The 26,534-nt window shown below is 50.4% G+C and overlaps 2 protein-coding genes across 14 annotated transcripts in view; both read left to right on the top strand.

The window, feature by feature from the left end:
- The first annotated feature begins 200 nt into the window (after positions 1 to 200).
- Positions 201 to 16,218, top strand: LOC118154049 (uncharacterized). The gene is made up of 5 exons (XM_035303454.3): positions 201 to 410; positions 643 to 1,027; positions 2,187 to 2,288; positions 10,055 to 10,227; positions 16,081 to 16,218. Exons 1-4 carry the CDS (start codon positions 201 to 203, stop codon positions 10,129 to 10,131), a joined length of 774 nt encoding a protein of 257 aa, XP_035159345.3. The 3' UTR covers positions 10,132 to 10,227; positions 16,081 to 16,218.
- A 35-nt stretch (positions 16,219 to 16,253) lies between these two features.
- DNMT3B (DNA methyltransferase 3 beta) overlaps positions 16,254 to 26,534 on the top strand; it is a 32,218-nt gene continuing 21,937 nt past the window's right edge. For 3 of the 13 annotated variants that reach the window (XM_078371128.1, XM_078371130.1, XM_078371131.1), the window contains exons 1-6: positions 17,989 to 18,127; positions 18,303 to 18,450; positions 19,260 to 19,321; positions 23,042 to 23,143; positions 25,025 to 25,150; positions 25,798 to 26,019. In XM_078371128.1, the coding sequence (XP_078227254.1) occupies positions 18,098 to 18,127; positions 18,303 to 18,450; positions 19,260 to 19,321; positions 23,042 to 23,143; positions 25,025 to 25,150; positions 25,798 to 26,019 (690 nt within the window). In that variant the 5' untranslated portion in view covers positions 17,989 to 18,097. Of the gene's footprint in view, positions 16,449 to 17,784; positions 18,128 to 18,302; positions 18,451 to 19,259; positions 19,322 to 23,041; positions 23,144 to 25,024; positions 25,151 to 25,797; positions 26,020 to 26,534 lie in introns of those variants that run through there. The other 10 variants (XM_035298112.2, XM_035298109.3, XM_035298111.3 and 7 more) reach the window with 8 other exon arrangements.

Here is a 26,534-nt window from a genome sequence, read left to right as displayed (position 1 = left end):
CAAGCAAATATGTAAGTCCCAGGCAGATAAACTTTAGGAAGTGTTGTTTTCCAGCGGTTCAATGGTCATCTCAGGATAGAGGTGGGGAGACCTGCTGACTACAGCTTCTCCCTCAGCCTGTCCATGTCTGCAGAGCCTGGAACCCAGGTAGCCAGAGACCCGCTGGTCTTTCCCGTCCCCTGGCCTCTCCTCCCTTCAAGATGGCTGACAAAGGCCGGGCTGGGTGGAAGGAAGGGAGGGCGGGCGAGGCAGAGGGTCCAAGGCAGGATGACCGGCAGGGGCTCCACGGCGCCCCCGTGGCACTGCGCCTGGATATGGGGTTTAAAGAGGAGGCTCCGGTGCTGTGTGACTCCAGTGGGGGCCCTGCCCTCTCTGAGCACCCACCTCCAGGCCTGCGTGTTTCCGGGAGGGTGGAAGGGGTCCTGGGAAAAGAAGCCCAGAAACAGGCCGCTTTAGGATGTCTTAATCCCCTCCCACTTAGGGCTTCTGATGCCCCCGGGTTGATATAACTGGCCCAAGGCCGGGGGCAGTAGGCCAGGGGGCGGGGCCCGCGGAGAGGGGCGGAGGGGAGGCTCCGAGCGATTTCAAATTTCCCTCGTCCCCGCCCCTCGCGTTCCCCCCGCGCCCGTGCTGTGATCTGAGTGGCTGTGGCGGGGGCGCCCCCGGGCGGGGGCGGGGCGAGGGCTGGGCCAGGGCTACAAGGGGAGTCGGCACCGCCCCCGCCCCACCCACTCCCGCTGCCCCGTCCGGCCTGCGCCGCTCGCTCGCAGCCGCGGCTCCCGGCTCCGCGACCGCAGCCCGCGTGGACGCTCCGAGCGCCCCCCGACGGACAGGACCGGCTCCCTGGCGGGCGGGCGAGCGGGCGGCCGCGCCCGGACGGCACCGCGGGGGTTAAGTGGCCCAAGTAAACCTAGTTCGGTGATCGGCGCCGGAGATTCGCTAGCCCAGCGCCTTGCGCGGCCGCCCGCCGGCCTCCCGCCCCAGCCCGCCCCAACCCGCAGCCGCGCCCGAGCTAGCCCCGCGGCAGGTGAGCGCCCCGCGGCTCTGGGGCTGCTGGGGGAGGGGACGGCGGGGGGCTCCCGCACTGCCGGGGACTGACCCTCTCTAGGGACCTCTCGAGGAGGGGCTCCCACCAGGCTGGAGACCGGGCTGGGCTGGGGGGGGGTGGGTGAGGAGACGTCCGGGACCCTGCTTGGGGTGGACGGGGGCCGCGGGTGGGAAGCAGGGACAGACCTCTGACGGGGACCGGGGATACGAGAGGAAGGGACGCCTCTGCCTGCAGGAGTCGGAGAGAAGCTCCTCTCAGGGAGGGGAACGCGCTGGCCTCTCGGGGCCCAGACTCCAGGGGGAGAAGGTGTCCCGCGGGAGCGTGAGTCGGGGCTTTGGTCACGGGCAGGGGGTACACTCACCTGGCCTCCGCTTCGGGAAAGGTTAAGGGGCGGGAGAGGTGAGGGGGGGTTTCTGCCATGCAGGTGGGCGTCCGCCCCCTGTGACTAGGATGCGGGGGCTTCAGGCGAGACGCTGTCCGTTCCCCCAGACTTACTTTAGGAAAGAGCCCGTGGGTGTGGGCTTACAGTGGCGCGGACCGGGGTGTGCGCGCGTGTCGGGGTTGAGCCGGAGGGCGACCTCCCGGGGTACTCCCGAGCTTGGGCAGCGGGGCTGCCCTCTCCCTGTACCTACCTGGCCCAGGACGAGGCGGCCGGAGGGGCGGCGCCTCCCTCCCCGGGCCACGCCGCCTACCCTGGGAACTTACTTTCCATTCTTAGCCTAACTCCCGGGTGCGGCTGGCTCCACTTCCCAGACTCGCACGCTGAGGCCACAAAACCTCTACCACCAGTTCCTGGAAGATAAACTCCCCGGCTCCTGGTTGTATGGGGAGGGGTTATTGAGTCCCACGTTATCCGGGAGAAAGTGGAAGCGGAGAAGGACCTAACAAGTGGCCCTTGGTCCCAAGCTCCCCGCTGGAGGGTCTCACCTGTGGCTGGAGTTCTGAGCCTAGCCCCTGGTCTAGGAGAGAGGCTCCCTTGGGCCCTCGTGTTTCCACCCTCCCCCGAAGCTGGGAAGTGTTTGAACTAAAGGGAATTAAGGACAGTATGAACGTGGAGCTGCCTCCTGAGTTCTGGATGCGGTGGGTTTTGGCGGACGGGTGGCAGTTTTTGGGAGACAGCTCTTATCTCCTCCACCAGGCCTGCTGGGGCTTCTTGTTCACCCACCTTGGGAACGCCAGTGCGGACTTGATTTTTCCAGAGTTGAGATGATGGTACTTACGTTTATAGTGTTGGTATACAGTAAGTACTCAATACATGTTTGCCATTGTTGGAATCATTAGCTAGCACGTGGGCTACGCAAGCTTCCTTCCTTAGGGTAGCGTAATTCTTAATTCTTCAGCATGTGTTTAAACCCTGTTTCGCCAAGTTCCTGGCCCTCCGTGCCTTAAATATTACATCTGTGAATTAGCAACAGTTCTACTAATAGGGTTGTGTAAGGATGAAACCAGTTTTATGCGCGAATTAACCTCAGCCCTTGATCTTTCTCAGATGTTGAGGTGTAATAGGCTCTACCACACTGGGCCTGGGTAAAGGCGCACCGGGATGGTGCCTGTGTAGGATCAGCAAAGGATGAGTGTTGATGTCTGTACTTAATAACCAATAGCCCCTCATTTTAGGATGGCCATTCCTGAGATTTGAGGATGGAGGGAATCACCCCTGTCATCCTCTACTTTTCCTGCCTTCACGAAGATAGGCAATTCCTTTCTCAGCTCTGAAGGCTCTTCCCAATCATTGTCCATGATTAGGGAGTTGGCAGGAAGAACTGCCTTTGTTCCATTTCCAACGGAGTCTTGGTTCTGTTTTATGGGTTGGGGCCATTTTTAAAGCCCTCCCAGCCAAGCTTGGGGCCTACTGCAAAGGTGTAATTGCAGAACTAAGTGAGATCCTTTACCTTTTCCCTTTGGGGTAGGCAGTGCTAAGACAAAGGGGCCAGGGCTGGGGCCAGTGGCATCCAGCTCTTATAGACATAACACCCACCCCTTGCAAAGGATGGGGGGAGGGGAAGGCGGTATCTGGGAGCTGCAGGGGGTTAAGGGAGGAGTCAGGGAGGTGGGATTGGGGAGGCTGTTTCCTTCCCTTCCTCCAGCCACGTGGGGCCTGTGATCCAGAGGCGCCTGTCGCCCCTCATTATTGCAGTCCCATGGGCCTGCTTCCAGTGGGGACTTGGGCAAGTTCTCCTTCAGGGAAAACTTACCTTGGGATTCCTTTTCCTAGACCAGCTCTCATGACGGCTACCTCACCTCCAGGCTCAGACGCCTTTTCCAGTTTCTTCTGAAATAGTCTTTGCTAAGTGTGAAGCTTTTCAGAGACACAAGTCTGCGTTCTCTACCCCCCACACATGCTCAGTCCAGGCACATACTACTAATTGAGTGGAGTTTTTCTTTTAAATCATGAATTTTCAGGATGATTTCCAGTTTCATGGTGGACTAGGGCTGGTGAAGTGTGGAATTCATTTCATGTACAGGCTACTGTCTTTGTAAAAAGACATGTTTCCCTTTTTGTTGGGGGACTCATGTTCTCACTGGGACCCTTTTACAGGTGATAGATCTGAGGCTCTGGAAGATATAGGGACTATTAAACCTTGGTGATGAGCATTTTCTTTCTTTCTTTTTATTTATTTTTTATTTGAGACAGTCTCACTTGGTCGCCCAGGCTGGATTGCAGTGGTGCGATCTCAGCTCACTGCAACCTTAGCCTCCTGGGTTCAAGCGATTCTCTTGTCTCAACCTCCTGAGTAGCTGGGATTGCAGGCACTTGCCACCACGCCCGCTACTTTTTGTATTTTTAGTTGAGACAGGGTTTCATCATGTTGACCAGGCCAGTCTCAAACTCCTGACCTCAAGTGATCCACCTGCCTCAGCCTCCCAAAATGTTGGGATTACAGGCATGAGCCGTCGCACCGGCCACTTTTTAAATGTAGGTATGTGTGTGTGTATATATATATATATTTAGACTGGGTGTGGTGGCTCACATCCATAATCTGAGCACATGGGGAGACTGAGGCTGGTGGCCAGGTGTTCAAGACCAGCCTGGCCAATGTGGTAAAACCCTGACACTACAAAAAATACAAAAATTATCCAGGTGTGATTGTCATCTGTGCTACTCAGAGGCTGAGGCAAAAGAATTGCTTGAACCCTGGAGGCTGAGGTTGCAGTGAAGCTGCCACTGCTCTCCAGCCTTGGTGACAGAGAGAGACCTTGGTTAAAAAAGAAAAAAAAAAAACTGTGTGTGTGTGTGTGTGTGTGTGTGTGTATATAAATATGTTTAATTTTTTTTGAGATGGAGTTTTTGCTCTTGTCACTCAGGCTGGAGTGTAGTGGCATGATCTCAGCTCACTGCAACCTCTGCCTCCCAGGTTCGAGCAATTCTGCTTCAGCTCCTGTGTAGCTGGGATTACGGGTGCATACCACCTCACCTGACTAATTTTTGTATTTTTAGTAGAGATGGGGTTTCACCATTTTGTCAGGCTGGTCTCGAACTCCTGAACTCGTGATATGCCTGCCTTGACCTCCCAAAGTGCTGGGATTACAGGCGTGAGTCACTGTACCTGGCTACATTTTTTTAATAAGGACAAGGTCTCACAATGTTGCCATTGCTATTCTTGAAAGCCTGGGTTCAACGATCCTTTTGCCTCAGCCTTCCAAAAGATTGGGATTACAGGCATGAGCTACCACCATGCATGGCTTCTAAGTCACTTTTCACTCAGATTTTTTTCATTGATTCAAACACAATAGTCTAGGTATGAAGTCTGCTCTTAAGTCTCTGCCTTCTCTCTCCTTGCTTTTTAATTTTGCCGATCAAAGAGTAAACTTTGACCAAGTTTTTCATAAAATGATCTTTTAAAACCTTTGAAACTTGGAGGAAAGTGGTAGCCACTGAAAGACTGTAAGCAGGAAATTAGAAAGACATTTTCCAGAAAATACGAGTTGATGGGTGAGCGAGAGAGAAACAGAAGACAGTGGGAAAAGATTCTTAGCCAATAAATTTCCTTTCTGGGAGAGGTGAGAGGTTGATGTTGACCAGGTGTGTGTGGGGAGTGGTGCAGAGAAAAGAGTGGGAGGTGTGTGGGAGCTCCCATCCTAAGTTTGAGGGAATAAATCCCTTAGATCATCACATTGTGATTTTCCTGTTTTCAATCTGTAACTCTTATTAGATGTTGAGTGTTCTGGCCTGATGGAATTTTCTTTGAACTTTTGTCCTTATATTTTTCATTCTAAGCAATAGTTCTAAGCTTCTAAGTCTTCTAAATGAATCTTTTTTTTTTTCGAGACAGAGTTTTGCTGTTGTTACCCAGACTGGAGTGCAGTGGCATGATCTCGGCTCACACAACCTCCGCCTCCTGGGTTCAAGCAATTCTCCTGCCTCAGCCTCCCGAGTAGCTGGGACTACAGGCACGCGCCACCATGCCCAGCTAATTTTTGTATTTTTAGTAGAGACGGGGTTTCACCTTGTTGATCAGGATGGTCTCGATCTCTTGACCTCGTGATCCACCTGCCTCGGCCTCCCAAAAGTGCTGGGATTATAGGCGTGAGCCACTACGCCCGGCCTAAAGAAATCTTTTTTTTTTTTGGAGACAGAGTCTTACTCTGTCACCCAGGCTGGAGTGCAGTGGCGCTATCCCAGCTCACTGCAAGTTTTCCACTTCCCAGGTTCAAGCGATTCTCCTGCCTCAGCTTCCTAAGTAGCTGGGATTACAGGTGCCCGCCGCCGTGCACAGCTAATTCTGTATATTTAGTAGAGACAGGGTTTCACCATGTTGGCCAGTCTGATCTCAAACTCCTGACCTCAGGTGATCCACCTGCCTTGGTCTCCCAAAGTACTGGGATTACAGACATAAGCCACAGTCTGACCCCTTTTTTTTTATATTTGAGAAGAGTCTCTGTTGCTCAGACTGCTGGAATACAGTGGTGCAATCTTGGCTCACTGAAACCTCTACTTCTCAGGTTCCGGTGATTCTAGTACCTCAGCGTCATGAGTAGCTGGAATTACAGGCAGCAGCTATAACACCCAGCTAATTTTTATATTTTTTCTGGAAATGTGGTTTCACCATGTGGCCCAGGCTTGTCTCAAACTCCTAACTAACTTCAAGTGATCTGCTTGCCTTGGCCTCCCAAAGTGCTAGGATTACAGGCATGAGCCCCCACACCTGGTCTATATGAACTTTTGACTTTTCTCTTTTGAAGAGGTTTTTTTTTTTTTTTGCGACTGAGTTTTGCTCTTGTTACCCAGGCTGGAGTGCAATGGCACAATCTCGGCTCACCGCAACCTCCGCCTCCTGGGTTCAAGCAATTCTCCTGCCTCAGCCTCCTGAGTAGCTGGGATTACAGGCACGCGCCACCATGCCCAGCTAATTTTTTGTATTTTTGGTAGAGACGGGGTTTCACCTTGTTGACCAGGATGGTCTTGATCTCTTGACCTCGTGATCCACCCGCCTCGGCCTCCCAAAGTGCTGGGATTATAGGCGTGAGCCACTGCGCCCGGCCGAAGAGTTCTTGTCCTATATGTTTAACTTTTTTTTTGAGACAGGGTCTTTCCTGTCACCCAGGCTAAAGCGCAGTGGTGCAACGTGCTGCAGTCTCACTGCAACCTCTGACTTCTCTGGGCTCAAGCAATCCTCCCACTTCAGCCTCCCCAGTAGCTGGGACTTTCAGGCAGGCATCACCATGCCTGGCTAATTTTTGTATGTTTTGTAAAGATAGGGTTTCACCTCATTCCTCAAGCTGGTCTCAAACTCCTGGACTCAAGCAATTTATCTTCCTCAGCCTCCCAACGTGCTGAGATTATAGGCATGAGCCAACACACCCAAATTCAATTTTTAATGGGGTCCTTGTCTTGTTTAACGAATATAACATCATTTATCTGCCTGAGAATATTCTAGGGTTTATTGTTCCCTCCAGTATTAAGGGATACTCAATTTTCCAGTGCCCTGAGAAGTACAGGTCTGGCTTCAGGGCCAGGGGACTGGCGAGGTCGCAGTTTGGCATCTGTTCCTCCCTTTGTCCCAGTATGTAACCTCTTGTGTTCTGTTTTTTAAAAATCATTTCTTTTGAGACAAGTCTCGCATTGTCACCCAGGCTGGAGTGCAGTGGTGTGGTCATAGCTCACTGCAGCCTTGAACTCCTGGGCTCATTCCAGGATCCTGCTGAGTCTCCTGAGTAGCTAGGACCCTAGCAGGTGCCACCATGCCAATCTAATTTTACTTTATTTCGTTTTTCTTTTTAGCTCAAATCCTGAAATCTGCTGAATGCCCATCTAATTTAAAAAATTTTTTGTGGAGACAAAGTCTCACAATGTTGCCCCAGCTGGTCTCAAACTCCTAGGCTGAAGCAGTCCTCCTGCCTCAGTCTCCCAAAGTGCTGGGACTATAGGTGTGAGCTGCTGTGCTCAGCTGTCTCATGTTCTTGTCCAGAGCCTCAGCCTGGGTGGCTGAAGAAGAGTGGTTGTCTCCAGAGCAGGAGGCTGAGGGAGGGGATTGGAAGTCGAGGATCTAACTCTTCCTTTGGAAAAAGGCCTCTAGGCTTTTCTGGCGTCTAGCAACATTTGGGTCTTGTTGTATGTGTGTGTGCTGGGGCCAGAGCTGGGGCTGCAACCTAGGCTGTCACTGGGCCCCTAGCTCCTGCAGAAGTGCTGATGCCTTTGTTGTCGGTGTTCCCTGCAGCCAGTACAGCACTGGGCCCTGGCAGCATGGCAACATAGTTCACTCTGTCGCCCAGGCCTGAGTGCAGTGGTGCGATCATGGCTCACTGCAGCCTTGAACTCCTGTGATCCAGTGATTCCTCCAACCTCAGCTGCCTCCTGAGTAGCTAGGACTATAGGTGAGAGCCACCAGGCTTGGGTAATTTAAAAATTTTTTATGGAGATAGGCTCTTGCTATATTGCCCAGGCTTGTCTCAAACTCCTGGGATCAAGTATAATCCCAAAGTGCTGGGATTACAGGTATAAACCACCGTACCTGGTCCTTGGCCTGCCTTGGATTCCTAATTCCTATCATGGTTCCTGAAGCCTGGGAGAACTCATATCTGAATGGATTTCAAGTGATCCCAGCCAACATGTTGAAACCCCATTTCTACTAAAAACACAAAAAAATTAGCTGAGTATGGTGGCAGGCACCTGTAATTCCAGCTACTTGGGAGGCTGAGGCAGGAGAATTGCTTGAACCTGGGAGGCGGAGGTTGCAGTGAGCTGCGCCATTACACTCCAGCCTGGGCGATGAGCAAAACGTCGTCTCAAACAAACAAACACAAATGTGCTGTGTCTTTGTCTGTAGGTAGAACTAAGCTCCCTTAAAGAAATCTAGACACTGGAAGAGAACGGGAAATGGAGACCACAAACTAAAGGGAGAAAATGAACTTTTCTTTCTTTTTTTTTTTTTGTGAGATGGAGTTTCACTGTTGTTACCCAGACTGGAGTGCAATGGCATGATCTCGGCTCAGCGCAACCTCTGCCTTCTGGGTTCAAGCAATTCTTCTGCCTCAGCCTCCCGAGTAGCTGGGACTACAGGCGCACACCACCATGCCCAGCTAATTTTTGTATTTTTATTAGAGACGGGGTTTCACCATGTTGACCAGGATGGTCTCGATCTCTTGACCTCGTGATCCACCCGCCTTGGCCTCCCAAAGTGCTGGGATTATAGGCGTGAGCCACCGTGACCGGCCAAATGAACTTTTCAACAAGGCTAGCAGGCTTGCTCTAGCAGTTGTAATGATTAAAAGTAGTGGCAACGGGCCGGGCACGGTGGCTCATGCCTGTAATCCCAGCACATTGGGAGGCTGCGGCAGGCAGATCAGATCGAGAGATTGAGACCATCCTGGCCAACATGGTGAAACCCCGTCTCTACTAAAAACATACAAAAGTTAGCTGAGGTGGTGGCACACGCCTGTAGTCCCATCTATTCGGGAGGCTGAGGCAGGAGAATTGCTTGAACCTGGGAAACAGAGGTTGCAGTGAGCTGAGATCACGCCACTGTATTCTAGCCTGGCGCCTCGTGACAGAGCAAGACTCTGTCTCAAAAAAAAAAAAAAAAAGTAGTGGCAATGAGGCTGGTCGTGGTGGCTCACGCCTGTTTTCCCAGCACTTTGGGAGGCTGATGTAGGCGGATCACCTGAGGTCAGGAGTTTGAGATCAACCTGACCAACATGGAGAAACCCCATCTCTACTAAAAATAGAAAATTAGCAGGGCGTGGTGGCTGTGTGACTGTAATCCCAGCTACTCAAGAGGCTGAGACAGGAGAATCACTTGAACCTCGGAGGCAGAGGTTGCTGTGAGTGAGATGACGCCATTTTTCTCCAGCCTGGTCAGCATGGTGAAACCCTGCCTCAACTAAAACACAAAAACTAGCTGGGCATGATGGTGGGTGCCTGTAGTCACAGCTACTCGGGAGGCTGAGGCAGAGTGAGCTGAGACTGCACCATTGTACTCCAGCCTGGGCAACAGAGTGAGACTGCGTCAAAGGAAAAAAGCCAAAAAATGGTAAGGTGAGACCCCGTCTCAAAAAATAAAAATAAAAAAAAATAAAAGTAGTGGCAAAGGATAAATACCAAATAGAAAAGTGAGCCTCAAAACATCCCACATATATATGGGAAGTTCATATAAGAGATAGAGTTGGGATGTATTCATAGGTGTCTGGCTTTCCTTGTTGGGGAAAATACTGGGTCCCTACCTCATACCATATGTAAATGATTAATTATGTTGATTAAACCTGAATGGCCTAATTCAAATACATGTTTCTTGGACAGGCGAGTTATGTCTATTTTCTGATTGTAAAAGTGACGTGGTCTTAAGCTAGTTAGCTTCGAAACCTCCCTTCTGACCACAAATTTTTATAGCTAGGAAAGAAATGCTGAAGAGAAATGGCTTGAACCTTAATAATTGATACTGTATTATGCAGGTTTCTTGTTTTCACTTTACATAACTTTGTCTAACAATAGGAACTGTACTCTTTGCCCCCTATTGTGGGGGCAGGTAATTGAGTTAACCTGTCCTTTTGACTGTGATTTGATTGCAGTGTTCGCTATGACAAACGGGACTGCAGTGACCTTGCACAGAAGACTTGGCGAGAGCTTTGAGCTGAGTGGTTTCTGACCAGTAGAATCCTGTGTAACAGGGTACAGACATTAGGCATTTTAGACGACACTGTCAGGATTACCATCTCAAAGGCTGAACCAGCATTGCTGCTGTGTAGGTATTTAGACTTAAGATCACTAAATACAGTGTAGATATTTAGACTTGAGATTTAAGGCATTCTTGGTTGAAGCCACAGGCGCGGCCCACTGTGAGGGAGGGGCCAAGGTGAGGGGATCTGTTTCCAGAACATTATCCTCCTTTGCCCCCTTCAGAGGTGACAGAGAGCTTTGGACTCTGGTTTTGTCAAGGGGTCGGTGGCCACAGGAAGTGGGTATGGCAGTGTCTAGGATTCTGCTGTTTTTTTTCTAGATGGAATTTTGCTCTGTTGCCCAGGCTGGAGTGCAGTATTGTGATGTTTGCTCACTGCAACCTCCGCCTCCCAGGTTCAAGCAATTCTCCTGTCTCAGCCTCCTGAGTAGGCTGGGACTACAGGTGCAAGCCAACACGCCTGGTTAATTTCTGTATTTTTTAGTAGAGAATGGGTTTCACCATGTTGGCCAGGTTAGTCTTGAACTCCTGACCTTGTGATCTGCCCTCCTTGGACTCCCAAAGTGCTGGGATTACAGGCAGGAGCCACCACGCCCTGTCTAGGCTTCTGCTTCTGTGCTGCTCCTTATTCTCTGAGTTACCACTGACCACTCCATGGGGCTGCCATACCCTTCAGGTGATTCTCAAAGTGGGTGCAGGGGAAGGGGCTGGGTGCTTGTATTATATGTATAAAGGGCAAAAAGTTCAGACTCAGGCTGGGCGCGGTGGCTCAAGCCTGTAATCCCAGCACTTTGGGAGGCTGAGGCGGGTGGATCACGAGGTCAAGAGATCGACACCATCCTGGTCGACATGGTGAAACCCCGTCTCTACCAAAAATACAAAAAATTAGCTGGGCATGGTGGCGCGTGCCTGTAATCCCAGCTACTCAGGAGGCTGAGGCAGGAGAATTGCCTGAACCCAGGAGGCGGAGGTTGTAGTGAGCCGAGATGGCGCCATTGCTCTCCAGCCTGGGTAACAAGAGCGAAACTCCGTCTCAAAAAAAAAAAAAGTTCAGACTCTACAGTTAACTGTCATAGCTTTTCAGATCTTTATGCTCCTAGGTTTTTTTTCCCTGTTGCTTATCTAAAAGGTAATGGTATAGGTTTTTATTCCAATGCACTGACAAACATCTGACTGTATTTGGGTGTCATGAACAGCCCTCCAAGGGGTATGCTTCATGCAGCCCTCCAGACTCCACTTTTCTATATTCTTTCACTTCCCCGCACTCTCTCTCTCAGGTTGAATGAGACATCTACGTTGGTGGTCTTGGGGACTCCCGCTGGTCGGTAGTCCCCCGGCAGACGTGCCGGACCCCGACATATGCTCATAGCCACTTGTCTGCTTTCTCCCTACTTGGACACATTTCTTTCTTTTTTTTCTTGCACTGACCAATTTGCCAAACACATTCTGAATTGTGGAGGGTGACAGGGTGGATACTTCTTGATTGGCCTTGTGGGTTGGTGTTGGCAGGGAGCAAGATGGCACATGAGAATAAGTGACTTCAGGTGTCATGCCTGTGTCATCTGTGTAGGGGTTCTTGGCACCAACTTCCTAGTGAATCAGGTGTGTTACTTTATTTCACGGATAACAAAACTAGGGTTTGAGAAAAATAATGGGAGTTTTTTGTTTTTTGAGACAGGGTCTTGGGCTGTTGCTGGGCCTAGAGTATGGTGGCGTGACCATAGTTTACTTTAGCCTCAATCTCCCAGGCTCAGGTGATTGTTCCCCATCAGCCTCTGAGGAGCTGGGACTACAGGCAAGTAGCTGGGACTACTGTGTTGGGACATGCCAACACAGTCAGCTAGTTTTAAAAAATATTTTAATAGAGGAGAGGTCTTGCTGTGTTGCCAGACTGGCGCTGAACTCCTGAGTCTGAGCTCAAGCCTTGGCCTTCCAATGTGGTGGGATTACAGGTGTGACCACTGTACCCGGCAGCCTTTTTTAAAACTGCTTTCCTGTAAATCTGATGTTTTCTGCAATTGAGGGTAAGTTCCTTATCAGACAAAAGTACAGAACTGGGGCCTTGTTTTCCGTCACGAGTTCTGCCACCGGCAGTGTAGACAGCCCGCCTCTGGCCCCCTTTTCTTTGGATGTGCTGCCCTGCTGCCTGGATCCTTCCCTCTCCCAGCTTCACCTAGGTTTGGTCTCCCTCCTGGGCTTAAACTTTACAGCTACTTACTCCATTGTTTTGTGGTGACTTTTTAAAATCTTTTTTAGATTCAAGGAGTACATGTGCTTGTGTGTTGCATGGGTATACTACTTACCGGTGGGGATTGGGCTTCTGATGTACCCATTACAAATGGTGACCATTGTACCTGATAGGTAATTTGTCAGCCCTTGCTCCTTCTCATCCTCCCCTCTTTTTGGAGTCTCCAGTGTTGATTATTTCCTTTTTCGTTTTTGTTTTTGAGATGGAGTCTCGTTCTTACCGCCCAGGCTGGAGTGTCTTGGCACCGTCTCAGCCTCACTGCAGCCTGCTCACTGCAACCTCCGTCTCCTGGGTAAAAGTAATTCTCCTGCCTCAACCTTTTGAGTAGCTGGGATTACACGGACCTGCCACCACACCCAGCTAATTTTTTTTTGAGACACAGTCTCGCTCAGGCTTCAGGCTGGAGTGCAGTGTCGTGAACTCGGCTCACTGCAAGCTCTGCCTCCTGTGTTCAAGCAATTCTCCTGCCTCACCCTCCCGAGTAGCTGGGACTACAGGCACATGCCACCACACCCAGCTAATTTTTGTATTTTTAGTAAAGATGGGGTTTCACCATGTTGGCCAGGATGGTCTCGATCTCTTGACCTCGTGATCCTCCCACCTCAGCCTCCCAAAGTGCTAGGATTACAGGTGTGAGCCACTGCGCCTGGCCACTAACTTTTTTTTTTTTGGTATTTTTATAGCGATGGGGTTTTGCCATGTTGGCTGGGCTGGTCTCCAACTCTTGGCCTCAAGTGATCTGCCCACCTCCGCCTCCCAAAGTGCTGGAATTACAACTGTGAGCCCAGCCTCATTTTTGTATTTTTAGTAGAGACAGGGTTTCACCATGTTGGCCAGGCCAGTTGGAACTCCCAACCTCAGGTGATCCACCTGCCTCTACCTCGGAAAGTGCTGGGCTTATAGACTTGAGCCACTGCACCTGGCTCTAGATTTCTCTAACTTAGCTGTGGAGATGGAATTTTTATTTATTTTGTCTTTAAATTAATACTCTCCACTGAATGTAGAATTTTAATTTTTAATTTTTACTGTACCCCAGGGGGACGGGCAGATACCAAAGTGACCCCCCTTCCTGCATTGTGTGGTTTAATTAATGCAATTAACATTTACGAAGTGCTGTGAAACAGCTCTGCTGCTAGTGTCAGCCTGGAGGAAATGAGTGACATCAGTTCTCAGCGTTATTGCTGGGTTGGGGCAAGTCCCTGAGCCTCCTCTGAGTCTAATTGGGGGTGCCACCTACCCCTCTGTCTGCCACATTGCATTTGAGCACATCTGACCTGGTTCAGTCAGGGCACAGGCACCCTGCACTAATGAGAAAGGCCCCTGGGGGAGAACCTTGCGGGTGGGCCCACCCAGGGCTGCTCCCATCCCAGAATCACACACTGGACCCCAGCCTCTGGGAAAGGGTCAGAGTTCACCTCTCATCACAAGGTTAGGCAGCTGCCTCCTGTGAAGGGAAACGCCCAGCTGGTGTATCATGTCTCAGCCATGAAGCTCCCTTCATCCTTGGGATGGGTGATGCATTGTTCGTAACTCCTGTAATTCTTGTCTGTCTCGGTTATGGCAGTTCCAGGCACGTGCCCTGGACTGCCTGGGCATGAGATTTGGCACTGCCACTTTGCTGGGTGACCTAACTCATCTGAACCTGTTGAAGGTAGGGAGATAATAAGACCTACCCCAGGATAGATGGGGGTTAAAAGAGGTGGTAGACAGGCCAGGTGCGGTGGCTCACGCGTGTAATCCCAGCACTTTGAGAGGCCGAGGCAGACAGATCACCTGAGGACAGATGAATCATGAAGTCACTGAGGTACAAAGAAAGAAGTGGGGGAGACTGAGTGTGGTGGCTCATGCCTGTAATCCCAGCAGTTTGGGAGGCTGAGGCGGGTGGGTCACGAGGTCAGAAGATCGAGACCATCCTGGCTAACACCGAGAAACCCTGTGTCTACTAAAAATACAAAAAAAAAATAACTGGGCGTGGTGGCCCATGCCTGTAGTTCCAGCTACTTGGGAGGCTGAGGCAGGAGAATCGCTTGAAACTGGGAGGCGGAGGTTGTGGTGAGCTGTGATTGCACCACTGCACTCCAGCTTGGGCAACAGAGCCAGACTCTTGTCTCAAGAAGAAAAAAAAAGCGGGGGAGATTTGTATCTGCCATTACACATCTGATGTTCATTTCTCTTGTCCTGATTCTAAGAACATAGTTACATTTGTGTGTTATGTAGCTTCCCTATATATTAATCAAGGAGGTATGTTAATCTCTGTCTCGGTTTCTCCATCTGCAAAATAGGAGTAATAGTACCTACAATATTGAAAGATTAAATGATCTCAGATAGGTAAAGCAGAAAACAGTGCCTGGCACATACTAAGCACTGAAAAACATACGACCTTATTATTGGTGGGGGATTAATATATTTATATACATAGGAGAAAGAGCCTAGGAGCAAAGCTTTTATTCCTGGATTTGGAGCTGTGGGTTTTGAAGTCTGAAATAGGAAGCAGGAGGTATAGGGAGTTGGGGAGGGCTTCCAGGCTGAGAGAACACAGCAGCACATGCCTCAAGGCTAGATTGGTTTGGCCTGTGTATAGACTGAAGGAGGGTGGGGGAGGAATTGATCTGGGCATCATTCAGTCACGGGTTCTGAAGCTGGTGCGCACTGTCTATACAGCTGTGGCTGTAAGGCATTGAGGGTAATTTCACCGCAAATACAGGGTCATGATAAAAACAACGAATTTTAAATAAAATCACATTAAATTATGCAATGGGAAGGAAGCGTTTGTAAGTGCTCAGCTCGCTCCTGGGGGGCACCCAGGTAGATGATGCCATTTATAGTGCCCACAGGTCTTGTTCTAGGCATTTAAACCTTTTCCTGAATGTTGAGATGGGGTTTGGAGGGTGCACTGCCCACACATTGGGTAGGCTGGTGGCCAGTTGGCACTGCTGAGGCCCTGGGGGTAGGCCCAAGGTGGTTAATCATTGTCAGCCTGGGTCTGTCTAGGAAGTGAGACTCCTGTCTGGCTTCTTGTTGACCCAGTTAGGGGCTGTCTGGGGACTGGGGTTCAATGCTGCCTGAGAAACCAGCATACATTAGAGCTCTGGACTCCGGATGAAGGCTGAGGAGGTCACATCCTTCAGTCCAGTCCTCTGGTCTGCCACCATCTCCTGACTGCAAACAAATGCTGTGTGACCCCTCCCTCCTACCAGAGTACTTTGGGGTGGTAGACCCTCCTGGAGATGCACACCAGGTAGCCCTGCCTTCCACTCTATGCCAGGCCCCCTAGGTTACTGAGTTCACTGATTTGGCCTGAGGTAAAACGCTTGAAATTAATAATTATTCTGAATTGACACTCCAGTAGCTTTCCTGGGATTCTGGCTGCTAGGTCTCATAGGAACTGGCCATAGGTCAACCAGCCTGTTCTTCCGGGTCAGGGCTTGGGAGAAAAGGGTCTGAGAAGTAGCTGATTGGTCTGACTCAGGCATGTCCCTTGTCCTTGAGGGGGGGGTGGGGGGAATTCCTTAACGTGCTGACACACACCCTGGATCATGTGAGGCGCAGAAAGCCTATGCTGTGTATCAGCGCATATGTTTATAATCTGAACAATGCTGCTTTAATGTGCATATTAATTACCCAGGCATGACTTGTGTGTGTTAAAATGTCTTGTGAAAATCCTGCTTCAGGCCGGGCGCGGTGGCTTACGTCTGTAATTCCAGCACCTTGGGAGGCTGAGGCGGGTGGATCACGAAGTCAACTGATCGAGACTGTCCTGGCCAACATGGTGAAACCCCATCTCTACTAAAAATGCAAAAAATTAGCCGGGCATTGTGGCACGTGCCTGTAGTTCCAGCTACTAAGGAGGCTGAGGCAGGAGAATCGCCTGAACCCGGGATGGGGAGGTCGCAGAGAGCCGAGATTGCCTCAGTGCACTCCAGCCTGCCAACAGAGTTACTCCATCTCAAAAAAAATCCTGTTTCAAGACCTCTAGCCTGGTGCCTGAGATTTCTCCAACCAGCTCCCAGTTCCAGCAGTTCTTCCAACCAGCTCCCAGGTGATGATATTGTAGCTGGCGCTGTAACCAGGGTGCTGACCCCTGGGCCACTCGGGGAGTAGCAGCAGAGGTCTAGTTGCCCCATGCAATGGGCAGGTGCAGGACATGGGATTGGGGGCTGCCACTACCTCTGCCTGTGGGCTCCACTGGGTCCACAGCGCCCCCTGGTGGGCGGTACCGGTGGCGCCGGGGCGCCAGGGTGGCTGGGAGCTAGCAATAGGAGAAGGTGTGGCTTCTAGAAGGTACGCTGGTTTTTGAGGCTGAGGTGGGAGGATCCCTTGAGGCCAGGAGTTTAAGGCCAGCCTGAACAACGTAGCCAGGCTCTGTCTGTACAAAAATTAGCCGGGCGTGGTGGCGCACACCTGTGGGACCAGTGGGAGTATAACTCAAGCCCCGGGAGTTCAAGCCTGCAAGGAGCCATGATCATACCACGACACTAGCCTGGGTGACAGAGTGAGACCCTGTCTCTAAGATGAATGGATGGATGGATGGATGGATGAGTGGATGGATGAGTGGAAGATAAACGACGAGGCTAGCATGGGTTGTCTGGCAGGGGCTAGTGGGTCTCCAACATGGGGCCCAGAGGCAGGGAGGCCTGGTGGATATGGGCAGCGGCTTATTGAGGAAGCTCTTCTCAGGCAGGGTTCCAGGCAGGAGAATATGGTGTGAGTGGCCTGGAGGTGTTTGGGGCTCAGGGATGGGGGCCTGGGAGTCTCATATTGTGCCAAGGCTTTTGTAATATTTTTGCCAACCAAAGGTGGAACAAAAAGCAAAGGCAAGTGACTATTGGAAAACTCGGTTTCAGCTGGCATTTATGCCTTGGAGTTTTTTACTCGTTCTCTGTAATCCTGGCCCCACGTCCTAAATGGGACATTTAGCCATGGAGAATAACCTAGTCTGCATGTCAGTTTTCTTTTTCTATAAGGTGAGCCCCTCAGTCTCCCTAGGGGAAGGTACAGGTTCTTGGCTCCACCAAAATCTGTGGGCCTACAATGTTGCAGGCAATGGGAAAGCCCAGAGGTCACACAGCCTGCCAGGCCATCAGTGTGGCCCTGGCCCTGTGTCTTAGCTGATATACCTGACCAGGAGGGGCAGCAGTGGGTAGGCCAAGTCCCAGAGGTGAGGGTGAGGCTACAGTGATCTGGGGAGTGCCCCTCCTGTTAACTGCCCCTACCCTTTCTGCCAGTACCTCCTTCATCCTTCCCTCCTTGGGAACTTGGGACTGTGAGCCCCAGCTGGTGAGGGAGGAGGGGAGTGATCGACAGGCCAGCAGACCAATGGGCCCTGAAGGATGGGGTGAGGCGGGGCTTGTGCTGCTATGGAGAGGAGAGAAGCTGTTCTGTGGGGGAGGAGGGGACGGGTGGGAAGAGGACCTGGAGATTGAGGGGAAGGGAGAGAGCAAACAAAGGGGTCAGGAGGGAAAATAATGCACTGGCTTCCTGAGCCCCTGCAGAGGCTGAGCAGGGAGAAGGGGCCAGGGCCAGAGGGGACAGAGGCTGGCGGCAGATAGGCCGGGGCAGACAGGTCCTAAATGGCATTGTTTGAAGGGGCCGGCTAGCTGCACAGCGCAGTCTGAGCCTGAGACCCTAGCCCTGGCCCCTCCTCTGTCCTGGGTGCTGGTGTCTGAGCCTTCGGGATAGACTGTCCACATGGAACCAAGTCCTGAGCCTCCGAGCTTGGTGAGAGGAAGGCTATGGGGGGCAGCCTGGGTGGGGTGCTTGGGCAAGAGCATCCCCCTGCGAATGCGTCCTGGGGCCTGAGAACATAGAGCCCATGGCAGGGCATCTTGGGGAACACTACCCATCTTGTGCCCGTGCTTCCCTTCCACCTCACCCATTCTGGCTTATCCCACAGGAAAGCATGAAGGGAGACACCAGGCATCTCAATGGAGAGGAGGACGCCAGCGGGAGGGAAGACTCTATCCTCGTCAATGGGGCCTGCAGTGACCAGTCCTCCGACTCGCCCCCAATCCTGGAGGCCATCCGCACCCCCGAGATCAGAGGTGGCCGGGCTGTGGGGACTGGGGTGGGGTCAGGTGCTGACACAGTGAGCAGTCACTGCAGACCACTGGAGGCTTCGGGGAGAGTCTCTGACAACCTCCACAGTCTCCCAGGAGGGAAGAGAGCAAGGAGGGATGCAGGGCCGAGCCCTTCACACCTGCCTGCAGCCCATGGCCTCTCCTGTGGGACTTTCATCTCAGCTGGGACTCTGCAAGTGACACAAGGGTGATGGTTCCCTGTCCTCTGCCAGTCATGACAGGGGTGGTCTTCTGCAGACCCTCTCCCCTAATAGAGCTGGGCTGGGATTCGTAGCGGGAGGTCCTTTTCCACCCTGCCCTGAGCAGCTCCCAGCCAGCTCACTTGGGATCCCGCCCCAGCTGGGTTGGAAAGCCCTGCATTGTCCTCTCAGTGGTGCCATCCCATGGAACTTCCTGCGAGCGTGAAAGGGTTCTATTTCTGCATTGTTCCTCACAATAGCCACACTCTACATGTGAGCACTTGAGATGCGGCTGACATGGCAGGCAGTGAATTGTTCCTGGAAATGTAGTTAGTGGTCCCTGGATGGGCAGCACTCTGCTGGAGGAACTGGAGGGCTCCCCTGCCTAGTAACTTCAGTGTTGTTTTGGGCCCAGGGCTCTGTGGCCTTATGAATAAAATCAGAGAGGATGAGCGATACCCGGGGGCCTGAGAGCAAACCCCTGTGCCTGACAATAGTGTTGGGGAGATCACAGGCCACAGAAAACAGCCCCTGTCAGCTTCTCCTGGCTGGTGCCTGTCCCCTGAAAACAGACTCTGGCTGTTTCCTCCACAGGCCGAAGATCAAGCTTGAGACTCTCCAAGAGGGAGGTGTCCAGTCTGCTAAGCTATACGCAGGTACGGTCTCTGCTCTCCCTTTTTCAGGCTCAGGGACGTTGTCTTTTGCTTTCAGCACTGGGCAACCTGAGGCCCATAGGAACTAGCATCTGAAATGTATAGAGGGTTGCCAAGGTAGACACTTTCTGCATATATTTGGAATTATTTTTTTGATCTGGATAATCAGTTACATTGATAAATCTCTGATATAGTTGTCCCCTCTTATCTGTCATTTTGCTTCCCATGATTTCAGTTGCTTGCGGTCAACTGCAATCTGTATTAAATGGGAAATTCTAAGTGGTAAATCCCAGAAATAAACAATGTACATAGATTTTAAATTGGGTGCCATTCTGGTAGCATGATGGAATCTTACCCTTCCTGCTCCATCCTGCCCAGGACCAGAGTCCTGCCTTTTTCTAGCATCTCTACGCTTAGGTGCTACCAGCCATCTCCGTGATGTGATCCGTTGCAGTCTCACAGTGCCTGTGTTCAAGTAATACTCCTTGTAGTTAATAACGGCCCCAAAGTGCAGGAGTGATGACGCTGGCGACTCAGTTATGTCAAAGATAAGCCAGGAAGTGTTTCCTTTAAGTGAAAAAGTGGAAGTTCTCAATAAGGAAAAAAGAAATCTTATGCCGAAGTTGCTAGATCCATGGTAAGAACAAATCTTCCAGCCGTGTAATGGTGAAGGAAAAAGAAATTCATGCTAGTTTTATTGTTGTGCCTCAAACTGCAAAAGTTATGGCCATGTTGCGTGATAAGTGTGTAGTTAAGGTGGGAAAAGCATGAAATGCATAGGTGCAAGACATGAACAGAAATGTGTTCTGACTGACAGCGGTGTGTTGTGCCAGAAAGCACAGCCTAAAGCAAGGGATCCCCTGACACCAAACCATTTTTTTCGAGTAAGGGATGGTTACACAGATGCAAGAATTGGTTTCGACTGTAAAAATTACTGGCGAGGCTGCATTTGCCAATGAAAAAGCTGTTTTGCTTATAGCCATTACTGGATATAGTAAAAAAATAAAAATAAAAAGCTGTTACTACGTTTTCAGAAGAGTCGAAGTTGATTAAGGAAAAAGGAAATCATCCAAAACAAGATGGCAGTGAAACCAGACTCCTCCAGAAGAGGATGCCTGTTAGAACCTACATTCATAAAATTGCAAAGGAGGAAGGCACCAGGTCATAAGCCATGGGAGGACAGATGAACTCTGAATAGGATACAATAAGATATTTTGAGAGAGAAGCTGCATTCACATGGCTTTTATTAACAGTATATTGGGCTAGGCGTGGTGGCTCACGCCTATAATCCAAGCACTTTGGAGGCCAAGGCGGGTGGATCACCTGAGGTCGGGAGTACAAGACCAGCCTGACCAACATGGTGAAACCCTGTCTTAAAAACAAAAACAAAACAAAAACAGTATATTGTAGTTGTCCTATTTTAATATTAGCTGTTAATCTGTGCCTAGTTTATAAATTAAACTGTATAGGTATGTAGATATAGACATAAATGCAGCACATATAGGGCTCCATGCTCTGAGGTATCAGGCAGCCATGGGGGGGCTTGGAATGTACCCCCCTGGTTAAGGGGGGACTACTGTATAGCAAGCTGTCTTTTTATTCCTGCAATGAGTCCGACTTGGTCATGGTGCATTATGAAGTTGATTTTATTCATGTATTCATGAATGAAATGGGAGTGTGATTTTATTTTTTTGTTTATTTTTGAGACAGTCTGTTGCCCAGGCTGGAGTGCAGTGGCACAATCTTGGTTCACTGCAACCTCTTGCCTCCTGGGCTCAAGTGATTCCCCTGCCTCAGCCTCCTGAGTAGCTGGGACTATAGGTGATGTGCCACTACACCTGGCCAATTGTTTCATATTTTTAGTAGAGATGGTGTTTTACCATGTGTTGGCCAGGTTGGTCTCGAACTCCTGGCCTCAAGTGATCTGCTTGTCCCAGCCTCCCAACGTGCTGGGATTACAAGCGTGCGCCACTGTGCCTGGCTGATTTTATTTCTTTAAATATATCTCTGATTTTGATGTCAGGATTATATGGGCTCAAGGCATTTTTTTACAAGCTGGAATAAACTTGTTTTTCAAACAATTATTATATCATTTAAGACTTGCTACATTATCAAGGTTTCTACTTCATCATTTACTTTTCCAAAGCTGAATTTTTTCCCATCATGTTTTGTGTTCCTTCCTTTACTGATGCCTTCATTTCCTAATTACTCTTTGTAGAGTTGGTCAGTTGGGTTGCTTTTGCTCAGAGCCAGTGTCAGTCAAAACAATCCTGAGCAGTGAAAACTCCCCCTCAGCTTCCATTTTCTTGGTGGTGGGCAACTTACTAGCGGGACTCAGACAGTGAGGTACCCAAGTCCTGGGAGGAATTAGGGAGGCTGCAGGATCAGAGGCTTAGCACTGCTATTTTGTTTCTGATAGCTGGTTACCAGCAACAGTAGTGAAATCTCTTGCCCAAACATTTGTTTCCTTTTTTTTTTTTTTGAGACAGAGTTTCGCTCTTGTTACCCAGGTTGGAGTGCAATGGTGCAATCTCTGCTCACCACAACCTCTGCCTCCTGGGTTCAGGCAATTCTCCTGCCTCCACCTCCTGAGTAGCTGGGATTACAGGCATACGCCACCATGCCCAGCTAATTTTTTTGTGTTTTTAGTAGAGACGGGGTTTCACCATGTTGACCAGGATGGTCTCGATCTCTTGACCTTGTGATCCACCTGCCTCGGCCTCCCAAAGTGCTGGGATTACAGGCTTGAGCCACCGGGCCCGGCCCAGCATTTGTTTTCTTTTTGTTTGTTCAGTTTGTTTTGAGACAGAGGCTTGTCTGTTACCCAGGCTGGAGTGCAGTGGCGTGATCTCACTGCAACCTCTACCTCCCAGGTTCAAGCGATTCTCCTGCCTCAGACTTCCTGAGCATCTGGGATTACAGGTGCCTGCCACCGTGTCCAGCTAAATTTTGTATTTTTAGTAGAGATGAGGTTTCACCATATTGGCCAGGCTGGTCCTGAACTTGTGACTGCCCGCCTCTGCCTCCCAAAGTGTTGGGATTACACTCTCAGCCTAATTATATATTTTTAGTAGAGACAGGGTGTCACCACGTTGGCCACGCTGGTCTCAAACTTCTGACCTCAGGTAACCTCAATCTGCCTTGGCCTCTCAAAGTGCTGAGATTACAGGTGTCAGCCACCACACCCAGCGCATTACTGGATCCTTGATGTAACCCTGTTGTGTTACGAGGGAAGTACTGTTACTGGGAAGTGTACTCAAGGCCACACGGTTTGTGAGTGAAGCAAGTGTTCAACACTCTAGCCAGACCTAGCTGCTCACTGCTTCAGTCTTTGTGTTTGGCTTTGTGAAGCCTGCACGAGGAGGCCTTTATGGCACGGTGCAGGTTTCATGGCATTGCTTCCTGGACAGCTCTCGTGGTTGGCCTGTGTCTGTGCCCGTATGCAGTGTGTTGCAGTAAGTGACCCGGTCTCCCTGCCAGGCACAGGTGAGAAGTTTTGCATATTGCAGTTGCCTTGTTTCTTTTATCTTTCAGTCCTGTCTTGAATTTGTAGAAATTTTGTCCCCAGAATCTGGGGACAAAATAAGCCCGTTGAAAATGTTTTTTGGGTCTCTCGAATTAGTAGTATAATTGTAGTTTCAATATGATGAATGATTTTTTACTTTCACACTGTTTTGCTTGTGTGACTTCTTACTGAAAAGTTCATCATGTTTCCTTATAAAGGACTTGACAGGCAATGGCGACGGGGAAGATGGGGATGGCTCTGACACCCCAGTGATGCCGAAGCTCTTCCGGGAAACCAGGACTCGGTCAGAAAGCCCAGCTGTAAGTAGCCGCACCCTGAGACAAAGTGCTTTTAGCCACCATGCCAGACAGCATGGTAAACATGTCTTGGATCTCTCTAGGGGAGCTTTTAAGAGAGAGAAAGAGACAAACAAATGTTTTGACTCTAGAAAATATAAGCAAGTCTCCTGGAAGGTTTTTGTTTTTTTGAGATGGAGTTTCACTCTTGTTGCCCAGGCTGGAGTGTAATAGTGCGATCTCAGCTCCCTGCAGCTTCTGCCTCCCGGCTTCAAGCAATTCTCCTACCTCAGCCTCCCCAGTAGCTAGAATGACCTGCATGCCACCATGCCCAGTTAATTTTTTATATTTTTAGTAGAAACAGGGTTTCACCATGTTGGCCAGGCTGGTCTCGAACTCCTGATCTCAAGTGATCCACGTGCCCTGGCCTCCTTCCAAAGTACTGGGATTACAGGCATGAGCCACTGCACCTGGCCTCCTGGAAGGTTTTCTTTCTTTTATTTTTTTTAGATGGAGTCTTGTTCTGTCGCCCAGGCTGGAGTGCAATGGTGTGATCTTGGTTCACTGCAACCTCTGCCTCCTGGTTTCAAGTGGTTCTCCTGCCTAAGCCTCCCAAGTAACTGGAATTACAGGCACCCACCACCGTGCCTGGCTAATTTTTGTATTTTTAGTAGAGATGGGGTTTCACCATGTTGGCCAGGCTGGTGTCAAACTCCGGACCTTGTGATCTGCCTACTTTGGCCTCCCAAAGTGCTGGGGTTATAGGCGTGAGCCACTGCGCCCAGCTGGTATGCCATTTCTTTCAGGTGGTTTTTCAGTTTTTGTATACTCTTGGAGGTGCCCAGGGGTGATAGAGATTGCAGGATAGATGGCTCAGCTGCTAATTACCTTGCACGTCCACCACTTCTGTGGTTGGACTCTGTGGATCAGAGTTTTTAGGTCTGGCAATGGGAAGGCAGGTATTGCTCATGGTCACCCGGCCCTTTAGAAACCAGACTGGCACTCAGTTCCTATCCCAGGTGTGGGTGACGGTCTTCCCTGCCCAGGATGTGGTCTGTATCATCCCCCTTGTGGAGATGAGAGAAGATCCCAGCAGCTTACCCAGGTTAAACGGTAACTCTTCTATGCGGAATTTGAACTCAGGTTCTGCAGCAACGAGTTCATGCCATTTTTGACAATGAACATAGAGCCTCAGGGATTCTCCGCCAGCTTGATAATCGGGTGGGTGCCTTTCTGAACCCATTCATTGGCCTCCTTAATTCTTTGGCATAAAAGTTTGGTTTAGAGTGAACATGAATTTTTCTTTCTGTTTATTTATTTATTTAAAAAAAATTTTTATGACACTCTCACTCTGTTGCCCAGGCTGGAGGGCAGTGGCCTGACCTCAGCTCACTGCAACCTCTGCCTCCCTGGTCCAAGGGATTCTCCTACTTAAGCCTCCTGAGTAGCTGTGACTATAGGCACCCACCGCCATGCCCAAGTAATTTTTGTATTTTTAGTAGAGATGATGTTTCACCATGTTATCCAGGATGGTCTTGAATTTCTGACCTCGAATGATCTGCCCGCCTTGGCCTCCCAAAGTGCTGGGATTACAGACATGAGCCACTGCTCTTGGCCAGATTTTTATTTTTCAATCCCAGTTGGCAGGTGCCATTTCAGCTGGCCACGTCTGTCTGCTGTGACAGGCAGAGCAGGACCTGCTGGGAATTGTGGGGCCGCCTAGCTGGACACCCTGCCACCTCTATTCCAAGAGCTGGGGAACTCTTGGTGCTCTCAGTGCAGAGTCCCCATCTACCTCATCACCTGTTCACTTCAAGTTGTCCTGAAGCTGGCCACCTCCTGGCCCCGCAAGACCCCAGGCCTCCAGTCACCTCAGGCCCAGTGCGTGTCCTCTCTTGCTTCCAGGTCCGAACCCGAAATAACAACAGTGCCTCCAGCAGGGAGAGGCACAGGCCTTCCCCACGTTCCACCCGAGGCCGGCAGGCCCGCAGCCATGTGGAGGAGTCCCCCGTGGAGTTCCCGGCTACCAGGGTTGGTTCTCCAGTTGCCCAGACCCCTGCCCCCAGTCTTTAACTGGGAGACGTGCCTCACTCACTGCATTCCTGGCTGTGGCTGGTGGATAATTTGTGTCCTTTCTTCACACTGCTTTTCAGGTTCTTGCTTTTTCTTTTCTCTCCTGGGTAAGCTTCCCTTAAGCCTGTTGGCTTCTCTCCTGGTCTGATCTCAGATGACACTCTGTTGGGAATGGAAGCTTTCCCTGTTGACTTGGTTCTTGCTCGACCTTGGAGACAAGGTAGAAACCACTACTTCCAGACTGTCTTCTCACTAATGTCTTTTTCACCTGTCCTGAGGAAACACTTCACTGTTGCTGCAAGAATGGTCGCATGCACAGTAAGCGCTTAGAGAAGCCAGTGACCTGCTCCAGGCTTGGAGTCCCTCGTCCTTACCCGTCATTGTGCCTTTGTCCTCTTTCTGTCTCTGTTGCTGGGACAGTTACAACGACTTTCTCCCATCTCTTAAGGGATACGTGTTCCTGGAGAACTTTCTTCAGCGGTCTCTCTCCTCTTTAACTTCGGTCTTTCCTCTTTCTTTTTGCCTAGGAGGCATTTGGGGGTGCTGTTGGTCTCTGGTCACTGACATCCTTTCCTGTGGCCCAAACTATGTCCTTCTGTCCACAGTCCCTGAGACGGCGGGCGACAGCATCGGCAGGCATGCCATGGTCGTCCCCTCCCAGCCCTTACCTCACCATCGACCTCACGGACGATACAGAGGACACAGATGTGATGCCCCAGAGCAGCAGTACCCCCTACGCCCGCCTAGCCCAGGACAACCATCAGGAGGGCATGGAGTCCCCGCAGGTGGAGGCAGACAGTAGAGATGGAGACAGTTCAGAGTATCAGGTACCACCGAGAGGGATCTTCCACATGCACCACGGTCCTTTCTTTACCTTAATCCTCTCCCAGACATAAGTCAAATGCCAGTATTAATCATCTGAACACTGATTTACTGAATATGGCATTTGTATAAGGACTCCAGCTGCATATGTAATACATATTGTGATTCTGTTCATCAGAGTGCACATGTTGTGTATATTGTACATAGTATACCTTTGTAGACTGGCTTTTTTTTTAACCTGTTAGGAACTCGTTGCCTGAGGTTCACGTCTATATAATGAATCCAGTGGTCTGGATCATAGCTTAATTAACCAACTAGGGTTTTTTATGTTTTGATTCAAGCATTGCTGCATGAAGACTCCTTACACGTGTATGTATTTATCTGTTGTTAGTATTCCTTTTTTCTATGTCTATTACTACATTTTATTTTGTGTAGAAGGGGTCTTGCTATGGGGCCCAGGCTAGTCTCAGACTCCTGGCCTAAAGTGATCCTCCTATCTCAGCCTCCTTAGTAGCTGAGA

The sequence above is a fragment of the Callithrix jacchus genome, chromosome 5 (genome assembly GCF_049354715.1).
Source record: "Callithrix jacchus isolate 240 chromosome 5, calJac240_pri, whole genome shotgun sequence".
In the NCBI taxonomy this organism is placed as follows: Eukaryota; Metazoa; Chordata; class Mammalia; order Primates; family Cebidae; genus Callithrix; species Callithrix jacchus.
Note: the sequence above shows the minus strand (reverse complement) of the source record. Positions and strands in the feature narration are given on the sequence as shown.